We start from the raw sequence: 22,902 nt of genomic DNA on the forward strand, positions 1-22,902 counted from the left end.
TGATTTATTTTATTTCGCCATATAACAGTCGTCTGTTTTCATCATAAAACCACATCTTATAGAGGTGTTGATTTATCTTATAGAGACGCAATTTATTTATCCCTTATATTGGTCAAACACTTACTAATAATAACTACAAACCGTGTATTTTCAATTATTATTTAAATTTATGTATGGACTGATGAATGGCGATTAACATAAAGCACTAGAGCATCATCCCCGAATACTGGTGATTATGTTTCGAGAAATATAATAGTAACGTTAACATTTGAATGCTTTTAAAGAGAATGAAGATGTGGCGTATTTTATTGTTGTAATTTGCAAGTCAGCGCTGAATACGCCAGAGCGGCTTGTCATCACCAGACAATTTTCAAATACTATCAGGTGGTACTCAGGTTGCCACAAACAGGAAATAAAATAGATTTTACCTCTGATCATTCGATGATACCAATGACAACATAAATATACTGCATTGCAGTTTAATTTCGAACATAACAATACATTTCGGCAAGGTAAAAAGCATTGGAAAATCTACACCAATTAGAATACAATGTATTATAATACATAATCGAGGTCAGTGGCCAAACGTCAGAACGAGAGTAAAACATTTGAACCAGTTCAAGCACAAAATGTCTCCTTTTATTTGAAGGGTAGACATAATGTTCTTAAGACCAAATAGATTTTAAATAACTATATTGTACTAAGAACTTTTTCCAAATTTACTAAAAATTCATAATTTTATCACATAGTATATAGTATACTTATTATAGATTTAAACGTTTTTCAGAAATCAAATAATACACACAATACACTAATCTGCATTATCAAGAACTTCAGGCAAGTAAACTATTCCACAGACGATAAATGTATTACAGTGATTTGTCTGCAGTTACCATGGATATTACACATGTGACCATGGATATCACACAGGTTACCATGGATATCACACAGGTTACCAGGGAAATCATATAGGTTATGTAGATATCACACAGGTTACCATGGGTATCACACAAGATACCATGGCTATCACACAGGTTACCATGGATATCACACAGGTTAATATGGAAATCACAAAGGTTACCATGCAAATCACGCAGGTTACCATGGATATCACACAGGTTACCAAGGAAATCACTCAGGTTACCATGGGTATCACACAGGATTCCTTTTAATCAATATACACAGACTGAGGTACACATAATTTACAATTGTAACAGTTGATCTATGTTAATATTTATTTACATAAAACCCAAGGTAACCATACTTTACGTGTGACGTATATATAACAACACTGTATTGTATCTTATTGATATGTGACCATAAAACCAAAATAAGTACAGCTATATCAAAATCACTAAAACGTTGAAAAATGACTAGATACAATATCAAACCCCATATTATAAAGTTAAATGAACAATTTCATTTTTTTTCAAAACGCAGGCTTTATGCAAATTTTATAAAACACTCTTCTTCTTGATATGATATTAATGCTCTTCCAAAGAATGTTCTGTATATAAATCAAAATTCATGTATATGCAAGGTCTGTGGTACACGTGTATGTTACAAAATATGCATACACCTTATGTTTCGAAAATAAAATATGACCGAAATGTAGTATTGTGATCAACTAAGCAAAATATCTAGTACATCTAATTCATGAGACATATTTGAGCTCCACAACTAAGGGTGAAATGGAATGTCGTTGTACAATATATTCATCAACACAAAATGCACAGACGAATACATATGGAAACAAGATAATAATTCCCCAATATATGATAAATGTAATACAAGATATATATATATATTATATTATTAAAAATCCAATGGCATAAAGAGTGAGTTAAGTACTTACACCGACTTCTAAACACTAAAGCTAATTATAAATACATGTACAATGTGGATTACGATATATCTTTTTTTAACATGATTATTGCTTGGCTTTTTTGGCTATACGTTAAAGGAAATTGAACTGATAAACTACAATGAAGCTCAGCATTATTTCAACACACGACATAAATAACTTTACCCAGCTTCCCAATGAAGTCATTCAGATGCATATATGTACATGAAATAAAACTGTCCTGTCATGGAGTTGCAATGTACCTAATAATCTACTAGATTCGGAATATTGAAAAAGTATTGAGTCTAAGACCTAACATGCAGCTGAGATTTTTGTTTTTTAACTAATACAATGTACATCAATAACCATTAGATCATCGATCTTCTACAAGTCTAAAACTGCAAAAATAATTCACTGCAAACATTTTCAAGATCCCACAGCCTGCTCAATTTTCAGATTCCAATTAAATGTAATTAAAGCACTAACACAGGACAGCCAGACATAAATATAAAATACATGTATGGTCTTGTCACAGGTCCCGTAATTATTGCAACATACAATGTAAACAATACTTGGTATGACTTCTCCGTATATCTAAAATCACCACCATTATACCACATCTATACAACGAAGGATTTTACACTAAAATCTAAGGGTGATTGTAAAATAATTAATAAATACTGATAACATCCTGACTTTTTCAGATCCATCATGACAGTAACACAGCTTTATTGAGCAACATGTTATAATATACACAGATTACTTCCACTGGCGGATCTCGTTGACTACCCATTTCTGGTTATCATTTGATGGATCGCACGGCTCCAATGTCACCTTGTTCCCACTGCCGGCCTCTAGACATTTCCTGTGGTGTTCATGTCTTATTACTCCTGTGGTCTGTAAAACATTAATGTTGTATTAATTGATTATACCGGTTCAACTAAAATATTTTGCAATTTCACGAAAAAAGAAACAATTCTCAATTCTCAATTGAAATGTTTTCCGAATATGTTAAAAATAACAAGAGATCCCAGAGGGATCTTGGCGCCCACCAAAGAATTATCTATATCTGACAGTATTTTCTGAGAAATAGCGATAACAAACTTTGAATAACAAAATCCAAGATGGCTGCCTGGCGGCCATCTTGTTGACCGATCGGTCCCAAAATACAATATGCACAACAAGGTCCCTAGGGGAACCTACATATGAAATTTGAGACAGATCCCTTCAGCACTATCTGAAAAGTAGCGATAACAAATTTTTACTATCAAAATCCAAGATGGCGGCCTGGCAGCCATCTTGTTCACCGATTGGTCCAAAAATGCAATATGCACAACTAAGGCCCTAGGGGAACCTACATATTAAATTTGAGAAAGATCCCTTCAGCACTTTTTGAGAAATAGTGATATCAAACCTTAACTATCAAAATCAAAGATGGCTGTCTGGCGGCCATTTTTTTTTTCTGATCAGCCTCAAAATCTGTATGGCACAACTAGGGACCAAGGGTACCCTCCATGTGAAGTTTGAACAAAATCCCTTCAGTAGTTGTCAAGAAATATCGATAACAAACTTCAATGTCAAAATCAAAGATGGCTGTCTGGCGGCCATCTTGTTTTTCCGATCAGCCTCAAAATCTGTATGGCACAACTAGGGACAAAGGGTACCCTCCATGTGAAGTTTGAACAAAATCCCTTCAGTAGTTTTCAAGAAATATCGATAACACACTTCAACTGCCACAATCAAAGATGGCTGTCTGGCGGCCATCTTGTTTTTCCGATCAGCCTCAAAATCAGTATGGCACAACTATGGACCAAGGGGACCCTCCATGTGAAGTTTGAACAAAATCCCTGCAGAAGTTTTTAAGAAATAGTGATAACAAGCATTGTTTACGGACGGACGACATCTGATGATGGTGGGCTAAAAATGGCACGAAATACTGAATATGTGAAAATGATTCAGAAGAAATTGACAATATTGATAAATTGACAAGAATTAGAACAAATTTAAACCTTTGTGTTGAAATATGTATGGCATCTTTCATTATTAAAGACAATTGAATGGACTTCTAGCATTATAACAGCATATCACCCATCCAATAAAAATTTCCTATCCAACAAAAATTTCATATATGCCTAAATATTCACATTTTGCCACTGCGACTCCCATTATTCTAATGATAATCGTGATCTGCATTATGAGCGAATAAATGCAGCCTAGACTTGGTGTAGTAATATCTACATAAATGGATGTGAGTCTTGTTTACTGACACCATGTTAGTCCGTGCGGGGAAATTGACATTGTAGTTGAATGAACCAGTATGGTTATGAAACTTACAAAAATATCTTTTAAAATGTCTGGATAAATGAAAGTAAATTGAAAAAGCCATTGAAAAACATTTAAATTTTGTCATCTTTTCCATTTTTTATAGGGACTATTTTTATCATATTGAACTTGGCTGTTGAGGTTAAATGTCTGAAGCGGAAAATTCAAATGTTCACTTGCATCTAAATTATGTTTTACTTTGAACTAGAAAGTAAAATGTAAATATAACAATTAAAGGATTGTTAGATTGCATTTATTGGAGATATAAATGCAATCTGGGTGGCGGATAAATAGAATAGCGCCCGTTAGTTGTTAATTAATTCATAGGTGATAATTGCTTGGCAAGTCAACATTAATTCAATTTTGTGGCATCAAACTTACTGATGAAATGAGAAACAACATTCCCTTTCTTAGCGATGCTCAAGTAGATGACCAATGTTATCATATTTTCACAAATATAACATTTAATCTGTTTAGATGACCAATGATAATTAAATAATTAAAGTTTCTACGCGACAGACTGACTTCCTTCACCTACCAGATCAAGCTGCCATGGCCCTGTCGGCTGTGTCTCACAGAAATGCATATGTAGCGTGCTTCCATTGGGGGCTTCGATACATCTCTCGCCCACTCCCATCTGTCCTTTTGTATTGATGCGGAACATCTACAATGTAAGTACATATACATGTACCATCACTATACTTACCTTTGTACTTAATTCACCTGTGGATGATTAATGTCTGCTGGATTATTTTATAACACCGTCCCTTCACTTTAAGTTTAAATATTATATAGTATAGGTTCAAAGTACACTGTACATGTTTGGAACCTCAAATTATTTTTGACTCCACAACATCTAGTCTAATTATTACTAATCACGTCATTTTCTAGATAAGTGTTAAGTTCAAGGTCAGTATTAAGCACATTATGTTAAAAGATAAAACATGTATATTCTCTAACCCAAAATATTAATGTTCTTTTTTCCAGTGAACTGTTTTAACCAATACCCTATCCCAAATTTGACGTCATGACAAGTAAATGAGGTTTTGGAAAATGTGATCATTATACATGTATTTGTCATCGCTCAAATCACAGTAACCAAAATATAAGAAATGACTGTTACAGTATAAATCAATTGACTAATCAATGACTAATGAGTCTATGGCCAATTTACAAAACTTGTGTATAGTGACCTGGCTACCAAGCCAATTAAAAGTATCGGAAAATATAGCTTTCTGCACAGGGTCCCCAATATTATTGTGAAGTTTCATTGAATTTGATCCAGTAGTTTGGCGGAGGGTGTTTGGTTAGGACAAGATACGTGGAAGTCAGACAAAATGATTCTAGTATACTCTAAACTTGTCAGAGCGTCACTAATACAAATGGATGAAAAGCATACTATCGCATGACTTAAGCATCGATTGGATCTTATAAATGTTAAAAAATAATAAGTTTATACCTAAATTGATCTGGCGTGCTTTATAAAAAGTGAATGCAGATAGATAGGTAAGATATGTAGAAATTATAACCACACTGTGAAACATGTTTGGTTAAATACAACGGCATCATAAATTTTCTTTTATCCAAATAGGGAAAGTGAAGCACTACAGTATATTATATGCAATTTATACTGTAACTAACAAAATGACCATTGACTGATTTCAAAGACGTTCCTCATTTAAGTATTAAATGAACCTATTTCTGCTTTACATAGTTTTAATCTAACAATGCACAACTGACCAAACGGCGGGATTTATCTGACATTGCTCTTAAAAGCTCTAGATAAAAGATCCTAATACGGAAGAGTATCTACACTAAAGTGAGACATCATGGAAATGACAACGACTAAATAATCACTAAATAATGATACCTCACTCACAAACTACAGATACTAATAAATAAGCATAGAGTAATATCCCTTAGACCATCCCAGAGTGACTACAAATTAAGGCCCCTTCTCCAGAAACAAAACAGACACAATTAAAACCATTGTTAACATACTTGCTGTATAAAGACGTTGGGTAGGTGTTGGTTTGAGTAGTCAGGCAGTGTAATTGGAAATATGTATGTTACAGAAATTATGATTACTACAAAAACTATCCTTCTAAATATTCTTGAAATTAACAAAATACAGGTAAATGGGAAAATTGTGATCTTTGATCATCTGAAAGAACAGTTTTGTCAGGAAACATTTTGTTGTTTTCATTTTGAACTGGTATAACATGCGATTTTAGACATTCATGTACACATATATTATACTTACCTGTGTAACTGGTAAAACGTTTAGCTACCAACATATAATTCAAATGACATGCATTAAATGATTTTAAACATCTAACACAAAAGTCAAAGCATAAAATATCTCCTATTTCCATTGATAAAATTTATAAGCAGATGGACCTCGACGATGGCAGCCCGATCAGCTGGATGTTACAGCTCCACCCCTGTCTGTGTAGAGTACAGAGGTGACAAAACACAGCTATCATACTGGCAACAGGCACGTATAATTATAACATTCAGATCATCTTACAGGCCGATTTATATACATGGAGGATATAACATTCAGATTATCGTACAGGCTGATTTTATATACATGGAGGATATAACATTCAGATTATCGTACAGGCTGATTTTATATACCGAGAGGATATAACATTCAGATCATCTTACAGGCTGATTTTATATACCGAGAGGATATAACATTTAGATCATTTTACAGACCGATGGTATATACTGGGAGGATTTATAATTTTATATATGCGTAAAAGATAAATATCTTAGGATCAAACATACCACATTGCCTCTACAAGTAAACTGATTATCTAATTTTAACTTGTACATTTTGTTTCTATGGTTTTAATGTAAAAGAAAATCACAAAGTCCTATAGCGAGTATTATTTTTCATTACACATTAGAATACACCAAATAAAGTATTTTAGACTGTTACAAGCTGACAATGACATGAAGCCAAGATATGATTATGCGAGCCTTTTACAGTCTAATAATGCAACTTAAATCATATTTAACGAGACAAAAATTTATCATCATTGACAGCTTGCATTTCAAGTCACATTTACCAATTTAAGTTGGAATTTACAGCATAGTTGCAATGTGTAGAACTTCATTACAGCACTTATCATTCATTTTACACACAATATTTACAAAAGATGCAGGTATTACATGGTTTTTATTTTTATTTAATTTGTAAATCAACAGATAGACAATAGTAATGCTATGTCTACATTCATTTTGCATTCCAAAGCATTCCATTTTTAAAAAGAGGGTATTGAAAGGAACAAACTCAAAAATATATGTTTCTTAAAAACAATAATTAATAATTATAGAACGCCATGTAAGATCATCGAAATGTTACAAACACAGACATGCAGCATGCTGGATCTTTGAGGTCTTTCTCAACAGCTGTAAATTAAATTTAATCAGGTATTTCAGATCGACTTTTGTTTCATGGACACTCTTATTCTCGTATGGAACTGTTTAACAAAATTCTGCTTTATATTTAGAATTCCACAATACCCTTAAACTCAAAAGGAAAACTTATCATCAGAATAAAATAAGAATGCCAAGTTAACACATTTAGTTTAAAGGAATTTATGTCTCAAATATTACTTCACACCATTTATTAATGCAATTTTGTATTAAGAATGCACTTATAATAGAAAAAGTTGATACTTTGATGAAAGAAGATATAACACAAAATGAAATATATCTCCGATTGAAAACATCAAAATATATATTTAAAGATGCTCCACCGCTGACAAATGGTATTTTTTCACTATCAAAAATAGGAGCAGATGATTTAGTATTTTTCTTCAGTTACAAAAGTTACTTACTTTATACCATTACCACCATTGAAAAGCTTAACCTTCTAATTTTACTTCAAGTTAAAAATATGAAAAATGATTAATTGCATCCCGAAAAAATTCTGTGTCACTATATCCTATATGGAATGAAGTACTGATTGTGCATGCACCAAAGGCGAAATAAATCATTTTATATTATTTTTTGGGTTAATTAGACATATATATTGACGAGTAAACACCAATTATTGTTCAAATGATGAATATCATTTATGCTCTGTCGGCGGTGGAGCATCTTTAACATGGAACATTGATGCTCATATCAGAAAATAAACATGTAAACATCCTAGATATATAAACCTACAGCTGTTGTATTAGACTGTCATAGAGACCATCTATCACTGAATGTTGCCAGTCTGACATGAGCTAATGGGTCACAGAATGTACGTTACACAGATCAGGGGAGACAACTGTACCCATCCACTGTACCTGGTTACCACCGAAGTGATGACACCCGCTGATACCCAAAGCACCGCCGCCGACTTGTTGTCCCATCGTATCTAGGCAACGCATGCCATTCTTCTCCTTCACCTGTAATTGGATTGAGAATGAAATATTAATCATAACTTTCTGTGATCAAATCATAACATCATATTTTTGTGATGGCAAATAAAAATTTGAAATATTCATTTCTCTGAATTTCATTTTCCTTCATAAAGATTTTCCAATTCCATCAGTACTTACACATCAGCAAAAAGACTTGATTTTTTATGCACTATATATATATTTTGATGGTGTTTTATTTAATCTTTTCAATATCAACATGTATGTCCAACCAATACCAAACCTGAGGTCCTTAATCACTCACCTCTCCCCAGGCTTTATTAGGGGGTAATTTAGGGAATCTGTCGTACACTTCGAATGCAACCTCTTCCATGAACCATTTGAAACTTTTACAATTGTGGTCTTTTTTAAACTTGAGTTGTTTGGATATGTCTCCCACAGGATAGCCTCGTACACTGGGTTCTCTAGTGTAGAAGAACTCCTTATGTTCATCATCCAACCAAACCTCCACCACACGCATATAATTCTACAACACAAACATACGCAGGGGTGTAGGTATATAATTCTACAACACAAACATAAGCAGGCGTGTAGGTAAATATTGTGTTTGAAACAATTTTGTAGCAAAATATTATCACGATTTCTTGTCGCCCATGAAATATACAAAAATAAATCGCATGTGAAAAAATATTGGTTTACAGTATAAACAAGAGCAAAACTATCGCATGTTTTCCATGTAACCCAATAATCTATACATACCAACTGTATGACAGGTATTTTTACGTCCAGTTTTCCAAAGCCATACGGCATGTGGTTTCTATAAACATGGCCGACACGGGAACATGGCACCCATTCTATACTACCGCCACACTGCCAAATCTATGGTTAAAAATCAGACATTCTAGAATCACACATCTCAAGTGACAAAACTAAACTATGTAAAAAATTTGCAACACAGTTAGCTGTTAAATAGTGAAAAATAATGTCATCAATTTATTTGAACTTTTGTGCATGCTGAAATATAATATGCTGAAATATAATATGATGAATTCTAAATAAACCTTCACCAAAATATTTGTTACTCATTCCTAGATTTGTTTGTCCTGGATAGAAGTCTACATCAGCTTATCTCTTTTTAAATATCAATTAATAAATTCACTCTTTAAATAGCTTACATTCTGAATCGTGTCCAAAATATCAAACCTTAAATGATAGTTCAAAGTTTTCTCCTCCCCATATCTTCAAACCCTCATCATAAGCCCCCATTTCGAAGAAGTATTTTCGGTCCATTGCAAACAGTCCTCCTGCATGGGTAGGTGACCTGAAGAAAATAGATAAAGCATTACAGATTGATTTTCTGTATAATGATCATCATAGTAATAAGTAACTTTTTTTAGCAACAATATTTTTGCCTCACACATACCAGGTACATTTGTATATGGTTTATGTATCGTGAGAAACTATTGACTCTTACTGATATTAGAGTGTTACCAGTTTACTTGTACATTGCTTATCTATCTCTATATTACTTGCTGTTTACCTATATGTTACTTGTTTAACAATATCACCTGTTTATACAATCAGATTAAAATTTACTATCCTTCAATTTGATAAAGGATCTGACATCATCCCATTAAAGGTCATGTACTGGTGACCTTTTGAATTGGCCAATCACATTGCTACTTTCAGAATCTTTGAAGTGAATTTAAGGAAATAACATAGTTTGAAAGAGCTGTCAAAATCATTTTTGTGTTTGTAGTCATCTCACCTAAAGAGCACAATATAGCTTAATGTATGTGGAGATGGGGGAAATAGCAATTTAATTGATGTAGCAAGGTTATAACAATGAATACCTGTACGGTTCACTGTTGTGTTGTCGCCGACTCAGCTCTTTCTGGGGTACCGTGCTCTCTTTATATAAGAAGCCCCATTCAAATATGCCACGGTGGTGGGCCTCACCGTACACTGGGTGGTATCGGAAGTTATCCCAGTCAATACCATCCACGATAGGAACAGCCATAATAGTCCTAAAATAACACAGCAGTATGCAATTAGTTGACATCTGTATTCACGAAACAGTTTTAATTGAGAAATTTTATTGTATAGCACAAACTGAAATTGTCTAATTTGATCATTAAGAATTATCAGAGATTACAAAAAGCATGTAATGTAATAAAGATCTTCATGAAATTTTCTTTAATGACCAGATAGGAATTACATTCAAAGCATGACTTAATTTTCAAAATCCTTATCTTTAGACGTTTGTGATTTCATTGATTGAATAATATTAAATGTATACATTATTGTACAACAATTAATTAGGAAACATACCGGTATATTAAAATAGCAAAGAAAGTTGCTTAATATCACATACCGGTCATATCGGATCCTTGCCAAAAGAGGAGGTAACCAATTTTTGTTACACTCGCAATGGGCATCTAAGAAGACAATGACTTCTCCAGTGGATAATTCAGCTCCTCGTGTTCTGGTGCCGATAAGTCCCAGACGTTCACTGTTCCTATATAGCTTTACCTTACCATTAAATTGTTTTATGTATTCCTCCAGTTTACCTTTGAGGTGATCTAGTGCAAGTAGAGAAGTCACCAATCAACACATCTTATTACTGGTTGGATATAAAAATTTGTTACAGACTTTATTTGCAAGTACACGTAGTTAAAAAAAATACAAAATCAATTCAAAACATGGATGGCTTTTACATATCCTTAGGATCCGAATGATTGCTCTTTGGCATGTATATACACACTAAATAAACTAGTGTACACATACCTCTTTTGGCACAGTCAAATTTTAAAAGAAAAATAATGAGTTTGTGCCATCTCCATATGGGCTACAAAAATTATAGAAATACAGAAATACAAACAGTGCAATAATATTTTAGCACATGAAATAAGTTGATCTCTTTTAAGGCATATTTACAGTATATTTACAGTAAATTAACAGTATATTTACAGTATATTTACAGTAAATTTACAGTATATCATGTACACATGAGATAAGTTGATGTCTTTTAAGGCATATTTACAGTATATTTACAGTAAATTAACAATATATTTACAGTATATTTACAGTAAATTTACAGTATACATTGTGTATTTACAGTAAATTTACAGTAGATTTACAGAATATTTCCCTGAAATTTCTCTTTTATCAATAATATACAGAACAGCAGTATTATAAAATATTGAACCAGTTGAGCAATATTGTCTTAATTCATGATATTTGCTTTTTTTATATTTCATGTCTGATTTCTGTCTATGACCTTTAGTAATTTGACCTCTTTGGCTATATGACCTTGATGTAACCTATGACCTTTGATCAGTAATACATACCTTTGGAGCTGTAATCGTCCACCATGACTACTTCCTTGAGCAGGTGTGCTGGTGACATGTTGATAACACTATGGACTGTCCTCATCAGCGTTGACCAGCCTTCGTTATGGAACACTAGAATCACACTGGCTGTAGGTAGGTCTTCAGGGTACTGCCAGTACTTACACCTACACAAACCACCACATCATGTTTACATAGACTGATACACAAATGCATGTATCTACCATTATAAAATGTCATAATGTTCAGATTCAGTAGCAAATAAGTTTATAATGATTTGCTTTATGTCGTTTTAACAACTAGGGTAATTTCAGGATATAGGGTATGTAAAATGACTGGGATTCCAATTTTATCCAAAAGCATTGATCCTGACAGAATCTTATATCATTTAAGGATATACCAGAAGGAAGAAAGCTGGAATACACCGAGATAAAAACATCAACCTACATTCAGTACCTGGCAACTGCCCTGCATCAGTTTTAAACTCCTCTGTGTGGAAGGTTTTAGCTAATATTTCGGAAAAACGCTCAGCAATAGGATTTATTTTCATTTTCTTCCAAACTGTCATTTCTATTCATGTAATTTCTTTGGCCTTCTTTACGTTAATGTATTGGAATTCATTTAACATTATGTATTATTGTATTGTTTTCTAGTCTCTGTGAACTTTGTAACACCCTGCTTCAAGGTAAGAGATAGAGAATTTCATTGTCTCAGCACAAACAAAGCAAAGCCTTATCAGGATAACATTACATGACCTACTCATCAAGTCTTGTGTCTGGTATGGTTCTGTCCATGGCTATCTTATCACTGTTCACCATGTTAAATCCAAATTCCCTTGTGGAGGCGTCTGCTCTCGTCCTCTCCTCCATCTTGGTGTACACTGCCTGCCCATTCTCACCTTATACACACAAGACACATGAACTACAAATTTTCTGTCACCAGATATATCTATAAAATTATATCTCACTAAAGATATAAAAAGTTTACATCAGACAAGAATTACATAATCTCTCTATTATCATCCATTCTATAATGATTAAGTATTGTGTTTCAGGTAAATCATGGATTATAAAGGTAATATTTCTATATGTAATAACAGCTTACCTGGTCCATTTCTGGAGGGGTAATCTCTCGGCTCAAAGTTGCCCAGCTGGCCTGGGGTGAGGCGTTGTGGAGGACCAAACTTGTGTGGCACCTCCATTTGTACCTCTTCTTGGTCATTATCAGCATTAACTGGATTGTCGACAACGTTCTTCGGAGGTTCCCCTGCTCCCACTTCATCAACCGACTTTCCATCAGCATCCTGAGCCTGAGGTACCTTGTGGAGGCGATGGGAATCCTTCGCTAGCTGAAAAAATTATCAAATCGTGATTTCAAAACTTGTGCATATTTGTTCAATTTGTAACAGTCTTAAGAAGTAGTCAATTCAGAATCTGATTATTGATACTCCTTGGAGATTTGAAATTTATAAAATACAATTCATAATATAAGGCAGAATCCCTTGAAGAACTTATATATATTCTAAAACTTTAATTCATATTATGAAAGGCTGTAATGACAATCTGTATCCTTTTCAGACAGCAAGTACAGTATAATTTGATTTGCTTCTTTTGTATAAAATTAAAAAAAAAAAAAAACTTATTATATAATCTTCATAAATATCAATAAGAAATTGTCAAAAGAAGCAAAAGCAGAAAAGGGAGAACTAGAAAAGTATTAAATTGCATGCAAAGTTTGAAGAATTGTTATTTAGTATGATGTTCTTACTGTAACTGCAAACCAAATGTCCTTTTCAATATAAACAGAGATGTTGTAAGGGTATATATACATTATGTATATATATCCTAGGTCACTATAGCTACAAAAAAAAAAGGCCCAGAGGGCCTGTATCGCTCACCTGGTTTGTAATGCCTAGTAAGTTCATTGTTTCTTTTCTGAAGGAATTTGAATATTTACCTCTAATTCCCCTATTGGGCCCCACTCTTTCTGCTCAAGAGGGTTAGAGCCAAAAATTATAGGAATTCTGTTAACCCCAAGGATGTTTCTGGGCCAAATTTGGTTAAAATCCAAGCAGAACTCTAAGACTAGTAGCGATTTATAGGATTTACCTAAATTTCCCTATTGGGCCCCGCCCCTCCTGCCCCCAGGGGGTCAGATCCAAAATTTATACAAGTTCTATTCCCCTTCCCCCAAGAATGTTTCTGGCCAAATTTGGTTTCAATCCATGCTGAACTCTAGGACAAGTAGCGATTTATAGGATTTACCTCTATTTCCCCTATTGGGCCCGCCCCTCCTGCCCCCGGGGGGTCAGAGCCAAAATTTATATAAGTTCTGTTCCTATTCCCCTAAGAAAGTTTCTGGCCAAATTTGGTTACAATCCATGCAGAACTCTAGGACAAGTAGCGATTTATAGGATTTACCTCTATTTCCCCTATTGGGCCCCGCCCCTCCTGCCCCCGGGGGGTCAGAGCCAAAATTTATATAAGTTCTGTTCCTATTCCCCTAAGAAAGTTTCTGGCCAAATTTGGTTACAATCCATGCAGAACTCTAGGACAAGTAGCGATTTATAGGATTTACCTCTATTTCCCCTATTGGGCCCCGCCCCTCCTGTCCCCAGGGGGTCAGAGCAAAAATTTAAACAAGTTCTGTTCCCCTTCCCCCTAGGATGGTCCTGGCCAAATTTGGTTACAATCCATGCAGAACTCTAGAACAAGTAGCAATTTATAGGATTTACCTAAATTTCCCCTATTGGGCCCCGCCCCTCCTGTCCCCGGGGGGTCAGAGCCAAAATTTATACAAGTTCTATTCCCCTTCCCCCAAGGTTGTTTCTGGCCAAATTTGGTTACAATCTATGCAGAACTCTAGGACAAGTAGCGATTTATAGGATTTACCTCTATTTCCCCTATTGGGCCCTGCCCCTACTGTCCCCAGGGGGTCAGAGCCAAAATTTATACAAGTTCTGTTCCCCTTCCCCCAAGGATGTTTCTGGCCAAATTTGGTTACAATCCATGCAGAACTCTAGGACAAGTAGCGATTTATAGGATTTACCTAAATTTCCCTTATTGGGCCCCGCCCCTCCTGTCCCTGGGGGGGTCAGAGCCAAAATTTATACAAGTTCTGTTCCCCTTCCCCCAAGGATGTTTCTGGCCAAATTTGGTTACAATCCATGCAGAACACTAGGACAAGTAGTGATTTATAGGATTTACCTCTATTTCCCCTATTTGGGCCTCGCCCCTCCTGTCCCCGGGGGTTCAGAGCCAAAATTTATACAAGTTCTATTCCCCTTCCCCCAAGGATGTTTCTGGCCAATTTGGTTTCAATCCATGCTGAACTCTAGGACAAGTAGCGATTTATAGGATTTACCTTAATTTCCCCTATTGGGCCCCGCCCCTGCTGTCCTCGGGGGGTCAGAGCCAAAATTTATACAAGTTCTGATTCCCTTCCCCCAATGATGTTTCTGGCCAAATTTGGTTACAATCCATGCAGAACTCTAGGACAAGTAGCGATTTATAGGATTTATCTAAATTTCCCTTATTGGGCCCCGCCCCTCCTGTCCCCGAGGGGTCAGAGCCAAAATTTATACAAGTTCTGTTCCCCTTCCCCCAAGGATGTTTCTGGCCAAATTTGGTAACAATCCATGCAGACAACACTAGGACAAGTAGCGATTTATAGGATTTACCTCAATTTCCCCTATTGGGCCCCGCCCCTCCTGTCCCTGTGGGGTCAGAGTTAAAATTTATACAAGTTCTATTCCACTTCCCCCAAGGATGTGTCTGGCCAAATTTGGTTTCAATCCATGTATATATATCCTAGGTCACTATAGCTACAAAAAAAACCCACCTTGATTTTCCTCTCAAACAAAATGTTGATATCTGTATTTGGAAAAGATTGAGCAATGCAAGACCCCTTCATAAAATGATGGTTAGAAAATTGTATCAACACATGTACATTGTATTATCATAAATAAGTATTATTTGTTAACAATCCTGCTGATCTTAATTATAGGTGTAGGTAGGAAAATTTTAATTGAAAAATTACATATGTTACAGTAGACGGTCACGTGACACTAGCTATATGTGTAAATACATGTATAAACTAGAGCTTGAGAATGATATATATAACTGCATGTAACAAGAGGCCCAGAGGGCCTGTATCGCTCACCTGGTTTGTAATGCCAAGTAATGTTCTGAATATAAGTTCATTGTTTCTTTTCTGAAAGAATTTGGATATTTACCTCTAATTCCCCTATTGGGCCCCACTCTTTCTGCTCCAGGGGGTCAAAGCAAAAAATTATACGAATTCTGTTAACCCCAAGGATGTTTCTGGCCAAATTTGGTTACAATCCATGCAGAACTCTAGGACATGTAGCGATTTTTAGGATTTACCTCTATTTCCCTTTTTGGCCCCGCCCTTCCTGCCCCCGGGGGGTCAGAGCCAAAATCTATACAAGTTCTGTTCCCCTTCCCCCAAGGATGTTTGTGGCCAAATTTGGTTACAATCCATGCAGAACTCTAGGACAAGTAGCGATTTATAGGATTTACCTCTATTACCCCTATTGGGCCCCGCCCCTTCTGCCCCCAGGGGGTCAGAGCCAAAATTTATACAGGTTCTATTCCCCTTCCCCAAAGGATGTTTCTGGCCAAATTTGGTTACAATCCATGCAGAACTCTAAGACTAGTAGCGATTTATAGGATTTACCTCTATTTCCCCTATTGGGCTCCACCCCTCCTGCCTCCGGGGGGTCAGAGCCAAAATTTATACAAGTTCTGTTCCCCTTCCCCCAAGGATGTTTCTGGCCAAATTTGGTGACAATCCATGCAGAACTCTAGGACAAGTAGCAATTTATAGGATTTACCTCTATTTCCCCTATTTGGCCCCACCCCTCCTGCCCCCGGGGGGTCAGAGCCAAAATTTATACAAGTTCTGTTCCCCTTCCCCCAAGGATGTTTCTAGCCAAATTTGGTTACAATCCATGCAGAACTCTAGGACAAGTAGCAATTTATAGGATTTACCTCTATTTCCCCTATTTGGCCCTGCCCCTTCTGCCCCCGGAGGGTGAGAGCCAAAATTTATACAAGTTCTGTTCCCCTTCCCCCAAGGATGTTTCTGGCTTAATTTAGTTACAATCCATGCAGAACTCTAGGACAAGTAGCAATTTATAGGATTTACCTCTATTACCCCTATTGGGCCCCACCCCTTCTGCCCCCAGGGGGTCAGAGCCCAAAATTTATACAGGTTCTATTCCCCTTCCCCAAAGGATGTTTCTGGCCAAATTTGGTTACAATCCATGCAGAACTCTAGGACAAGTAGCGATTTATAGGATTTACCTCTATTTCCCCTATTGGGCCCCACCCCTCCTGCCTCCGGGGGGTCAGAGCCAAAATTTATACAAGTTCTGTTCCCCTTCCCCCAAGGATGTTTCTGGCTAAATTTGGTGACAATCCATGCAGAACTCTAGGACAAGTAGCAATTTATAGGATTTACCTCTATTTCCCCTATTTGGCCCTGCCCCTCCTGCCCCCGGAGGGTCAGAGCCAAAATTTATACAAGTTCTGTTCCCCTTCCCCCAAGGATGTTTCTGGCCAAATTTGGTTACAATCCATGCAGAACTCTAGGACAAGTAGCAATTTATAGGATTTACCTCTATTTCCCCTATTTGGCCCTGCCCCTTCTGCCCCCGGAGGGGCCAGAGCCAAAATTTATACAAGTTCTGTTCTCCTTCTCCCAAGAATGTTTGTGGCCAAATTTGGTTACAATCCATGTAGAACTCTATGACTAGTAGTGATTTAAAGGATTTACCTATATTTCCCCTTTTTGGCCCCGCCCCTCCTGCCTCTGGGGGACCAGAGCCAAAATTTATACAAGTTCTGTTCCCCTTCCCCCAAGGATGTTTGTGGCCAAATTTTGTTACATTCCATTCAGAACTCTATGACTAGTAGCAATTTATAGGATTTACCTCTATTTCCCCTATTGGGCCCCACCCCTCCTGCCCCCGGGGGGTCAGAGCCAAAATTTATACATGTTCTGTTCCCCCTCCCCCAAGAATGTTTGTGGCCAAATTTGGTTACAATCCATGCAGAACTCTATGACTAGTAGCGATTTAAAGGAAATGTTGACGGACGGACAGACGGACGGACGACAGACGACGGATGACGGACGCCGCGCCATGACATAAGCTCACCGGCCCTTCGGGCCAGATGAGCTAAAAATAGATGTGTTATGGTCATAATATGGGGATTTGCTACAGCTATAAACATGTATTATACATGTAGACATACATATTTATATGGTAATTAATGCCATGATTTAGATTAACTAACTACATGAAAAACATTTTGAAATAAAGCAAAGAACATTATTTATAAAAACAGCTGAATATATCAAGTATGAAAAACAATAAGATGAAGATATGTTATTTTAAATCACGCTGATCCTACCAGAACTATATATGTCTTTAATGGTATTAATGACAGAGCTAGATGTTGACAGACAATTGCAACTATTCCTGAGAAACCGTCATTCACAAAAAAAATATTTTGTACATGAAGGTATAATTATATATATACCTATGTGTCGGTAATAGACTGCAAGTTTTAATTTTAATTTGTGTTGAACTTTCAGAACACTAAATGCTCCAAATGTTATGATATGATTAGAAAACATGTTACCATTCTACCAACATATATAAATAATACCGGGTATATTAAATCCACTATATAACAGAATTATGATGTTTACGTAGATTTACCTGTATCTTTGTAAAAAATGACATCATAAACCATTGTTACTTAATAAATGTTTATATATACAATGAAATAATTATGGAATACATGTATCCTGTTATAATATTATAGGCATAAAATCTTGAGATGAATGTCACATATCATGGGTAAATACATATGCATACTATGTACTTGCATTGAAATGCATTCATATCATTTTCACACATATTTGCCTGAAAATCTAGAAAAGGATGTATCCTAATAATCAGGGGTTTCAATTTCTTTCAGGAGAGGCAGAACAATTGCAATTTCAGGGGGTACGTAACTTTTCTATACTATCTGTTTGCTATCTAAAGTAATTCAGACTAAATCAGGCGGTACCACAGCCAGGTTTAACTGCAGGTAAAAAGTACCGAGTACCACCTGATATTGAAACCCCTGAATAATGATGAATGTTAATTATAAACATTATATGCAATAATGATCTTTCAGTCTATTGACAATTTTTAACTGAACACATCTGGTAGATATTAGTTCATTAAATGACTTTTTCTTATATATTGGTTGGTTGTAATTTTACTACATAACAGTAAAACCCTATAGCTCGAACAGCAGGGGACCAGATCAATAGTTTGAGGAATACAGGGTATTCCACTCATCCGAGGTTGGACAAATAAAATTTTCTGAAAACAAAAGTTTCTTGCACATCTACACTATCATGGTCCCAAATATTGCTGCAGAGTTTCATTAAAATTCATCCATTGATCCATAGGCCTAGTTTTCACTTAGGAGTTGTCTGGACAAAATTTCTGACAATTAACTTTTTAATTTAAGACAGACGGATCCCCGGACTGACCAGTAAATTCAAGTGACACCTGTGAATGCAATGTTGTGACAAGTATGCATAATACTGTACTTGCAATTAAATAAACTAAATTTTGAATTGCATTTTTATTATGAAGATAATAACTAACAAAATCATGAGAATGTATGCTAATAATAAAATTAAAGCTTAAAGATATCAATGTTCCACCGCCGACAGAGCACAAAGGATACTCATCATATCAGCAATATTTGGTGTTTAATCCTGAATATATATATATATATATATATGTCTAATTAACACAAAACATGATATAAAATAATTCATTTTGCTTTTGGTGCATGTGCAATCAGTACTTATGCCATATAGGACATAGTGCCAGGGAATTTTTTTGGGATGCAATTGATTATTTTTTATATTTTTATCTAGAAGTAAAATTAGAAGCTCAAAGTTTTCAATGGTGGTAATGGTGTAAAGTAAGTAACTTTTGTAACTGAAGAAAAATACTTATTCGTCTGTTACTGTTTTTGATAGAGAACAAAAACTGTTTGTCAGCGGTGGAGCATCTTTAATTTACTTATTCATGTTTCTTTTTTTATTTCAATCTGGAACAAAAATTAAAAGGGACATGAACCTTAAATAAGTTGTTCTGTATGTTAAATATTTTATTACAATGATTGGTTATCTAAAACGACAGGAAAACGTGGGGAATACCTACCCCAAAAATGATAAAAATAGACCGTCATATTCTATTTTTGGAACACAAAACGAAAGCTGGCCGAAAGCGAGGTTATAATGAACAGCAAACTTGCTGACATGACAAGGAATATAACTTTTCCACATTTTATCATTATTTTCTAATTTACAATGGTTGACAAATGAAGTTTAAGCCATTTTTGTTATAAAACAATTTGTATTCAGCATAAGAATGATAGGTCAAAAGTCAAACCAGACTTTTCATTCGACGGGGCACTGCGAAGGAAGGTTCTTGACAATTATTGCACATATGTACATCACGCAAGTGTAAAGTGGGAAGTCTCTTGCATTTCAGCGATCCATTTGTATTTACCTACTTTCCCAATCGCGCACGTTACTGAATTATATTTGATGTACTCGGTTTTCTATCGGAATTCATTTGTGTTACCTTCACCAATGTTTTTGACTCACCATTTTGTTAACATTCATTTAATTTGTGCAGTGCATTGTGGGAGGTCACTAAAATTCAACATTACTATTTTCATCACACTCAGTCTACAAAATTTGACCGGGTCGGTTCAAAATACAGAAAAATGGAATTTCCATTATCATTATTTTATTTGACACATTTGCACAATAACTGATATATATTACTTAGCAAGATATCTGACACGTCTTAAATACATATTTTACTCAAATTTACATGGATTATTTAGGTTCATGTCCCTTTGAAGATGCTCCACCGATGACAGATGGAATTTTCTCTCTATCAAACACAGGAGCAGACAAATTAGTATTTTTCTTCAGTCATATAATTACAAAAATTCTCATTTTTACACTAATCCCGGTTACCACCATTGAAAAGTTTGATATTCTTATTTTACTTCAAGATAAAACTATAAAAAATAAATAATTGCCCATATACCTAAAGCAAAATAAATTATTTTATATGTATTTGTGTTAATTAGACACAAACATGTACATACTATGTACCATGTATTAGAAATTTAAACTTGATTCTCTGTGTAAAAGCTGATTTTTTCAACAGCTTTTCACAAAACATTTGATTTTCAAATTGTTAGTTGTAAAGGCAGTTTGAATAAATGATACTAGAAAATAAATGTGTAGTTAAAACAACATAATTACCCATAAAAATAAAAGATAAATATGTAATAAGATATTTTAAAGATGCTCCATCGCCGACAGAGGCTGAGCATAAATGATATTCATCATTTGAACAATAATTGGTGTTTAATCGTGTATATCTGTCTAATTCACACAAAAACTAACATAAAATAATTAATTTTGCCTTTGGTGCATGCGCAATCAGTACTTCATTCCATATAGGATATAGTGCCACGGAATTTTTTCGGGATGCAATTAATTATTTTTCATATTTTTACCTTGAAGTAAAATTAGAAGCTCAAACTTTTCAGTGGTGGTAAAGGTGTAAAGTACGTAACTTTTGTAACCGAAGAAAAATACTAAATCGTCTGCTCCTTTTTTTGATAGTGAAAAATACCATTTGTCAGCAGTGGAGCATCTTTAACATATACAATCATATCAAAGAACCTTACTGTAGATAAACTGTACATTGAAAAGATTTTACACTGATATCATTCACATACCTTATCCCTCTTTGATTTAGAATCTTTGCTCCCATCAAGTTTCAAGAAGAAGAAAGGAACAATGATGAGAGCAATCAGAGTTACAATGCCAAGCTTGACGATAGCTCCTCTTCTGTATCTTAGCACTCTCATGGCTTTAGGTAACTCAAGTCAGATCTCTTTTTTATATAAAGAATCCAGGGGATCTTGAATGATGAATGATCAATATATCGCCGACTGAAAATCAGCTTTAGTTGCTGCAAGTTAAAATGGATGAGTCGATTAACTTTTCAACAAGAAAAAATAGCTGGATCAATCATGAATGATTTTTGAGTTCACGAAGAAAATCCATATCATTGTTGCTTCTAACTTAACACTATCGAGTGAGGGTTTGGCATGGGTTGGCACGTAACAATAGCCTAACTAGAATGGTGGAAATAGTTTAGAGCCCGAGGAAACCAAGGATTGTGCATGTATGTCGTTCGGCGAATTGGAAAATAATCTGTCAACGTGGCTGACCTGATCGACTTGTTTCTATCACTGACCAGCAAACCTATGTATCGCTATATCCATTCACGAGAATTTTAAAGCTAATTGCAATAGTTCTTAACGGATACATATCATGATTCTGACCTGGAAAAACAATACCTGTCTCAAAGAAACCGAGAGTCATTCCAGTTTGCTTTCTCTTTTTATCGTCGTTGTCTGCTAACCGGAAGTTGACACTAAAATTGCATTTTTCGTATTGAAGATTTCTTTCAAGGGAGGTAACGATATAACATTTACCGTATTTAACTCAATAAAGACACCCTATAACTCGACTCGAAATATCCGTTTTGTTCTATTTATTCTTACATATAGTATTTATTGTTCAGTATCTGTACTAGTGAACAGTATGCCTTTCTCTTTTTACATACAAGTACAATTGTAAGTAAAGTCTCTAATTTGGAAATATTCATGAAATCAATCATAACGTTACGTATGTACATGTATGTATGCCGCGCCCAGTTTCAAGAACATTCCTTCCTTAACTTAGATTTTTCCTTAGGGAAGCATTACAATAGTTACGAAAAAAAAGTTAAGGAGCCTTCCTTAAAATATGTATTGGTTTGGTTACTATAATGTTTTGGATAAACTTAGGTAAATTTAAGATGGAA

At 35.2% G+C, this 22,902-nt stretch overlaps 1 protein-coding gene across 2 annotated transcripts; it reads right to left on the bottom strand.

Moving 5' to 3' along the window:
• Positions 1-465: 465 nt before the first annotated feature.
• On the bottom strand, positions 466-22,500 carry LOC138318808 (N-acetylgalactosaminyltransferase 7-like). 2 transcript variants are annotated; one of them, XM_069261522.1, is made up of 13 exons: positions 22,394-22,500; positions 21,767-22,002; positions 13,002-13,245; positions 12,657-12,795; positions 11,898-12,064; positions 10,922-11,129; positions 10,401-10,574; positions 9,751-9,868; positions 9,307-9,426; positions 8,852-9,073; positions 8,473-8,574; positions 4,704-4,829; positions 466-2,740 (listed from the first exon to the last, which is right to left on the bottom strand). In XM_069261522.1, the coding sequence occupies exons 2-13, from the start codon at positions 21,896-21,898 to the stop codon at positions 2,603-2,605; spliced, it is 1,890 nt and encodes a 629-aa protein (XP_069117623.1). In that variant the 5' UTR covers positions 21,899-22,002; positions 22,394-22,500; the 3' UTR covers positions 466-2,602. The 2 variants fall into 2 exon arrangements, with proteins under 2 accessions (XP_069117623.1, XP_069117624.1); XM_069261523.1 differs by having other exon boundaries at positions 22,379-22,483.
• Between the last annotated feature and the right edge of the window lie 402 nt (positions 22,501-22,902).

Source organism: Argopecten irradians, chromosome 3 (genome assembly GCF_041381155.1).
Source record: "Argopecten irradians isolate NY chromosome 3, Ai_NY, whole genome shotgun sequence".
Lineage (NCBI taxonomy): Eukaryota > Metazoa > Mollusca > Bivalvia > Pectinida > Pectinidae > Argopecten > Argopecten irradians.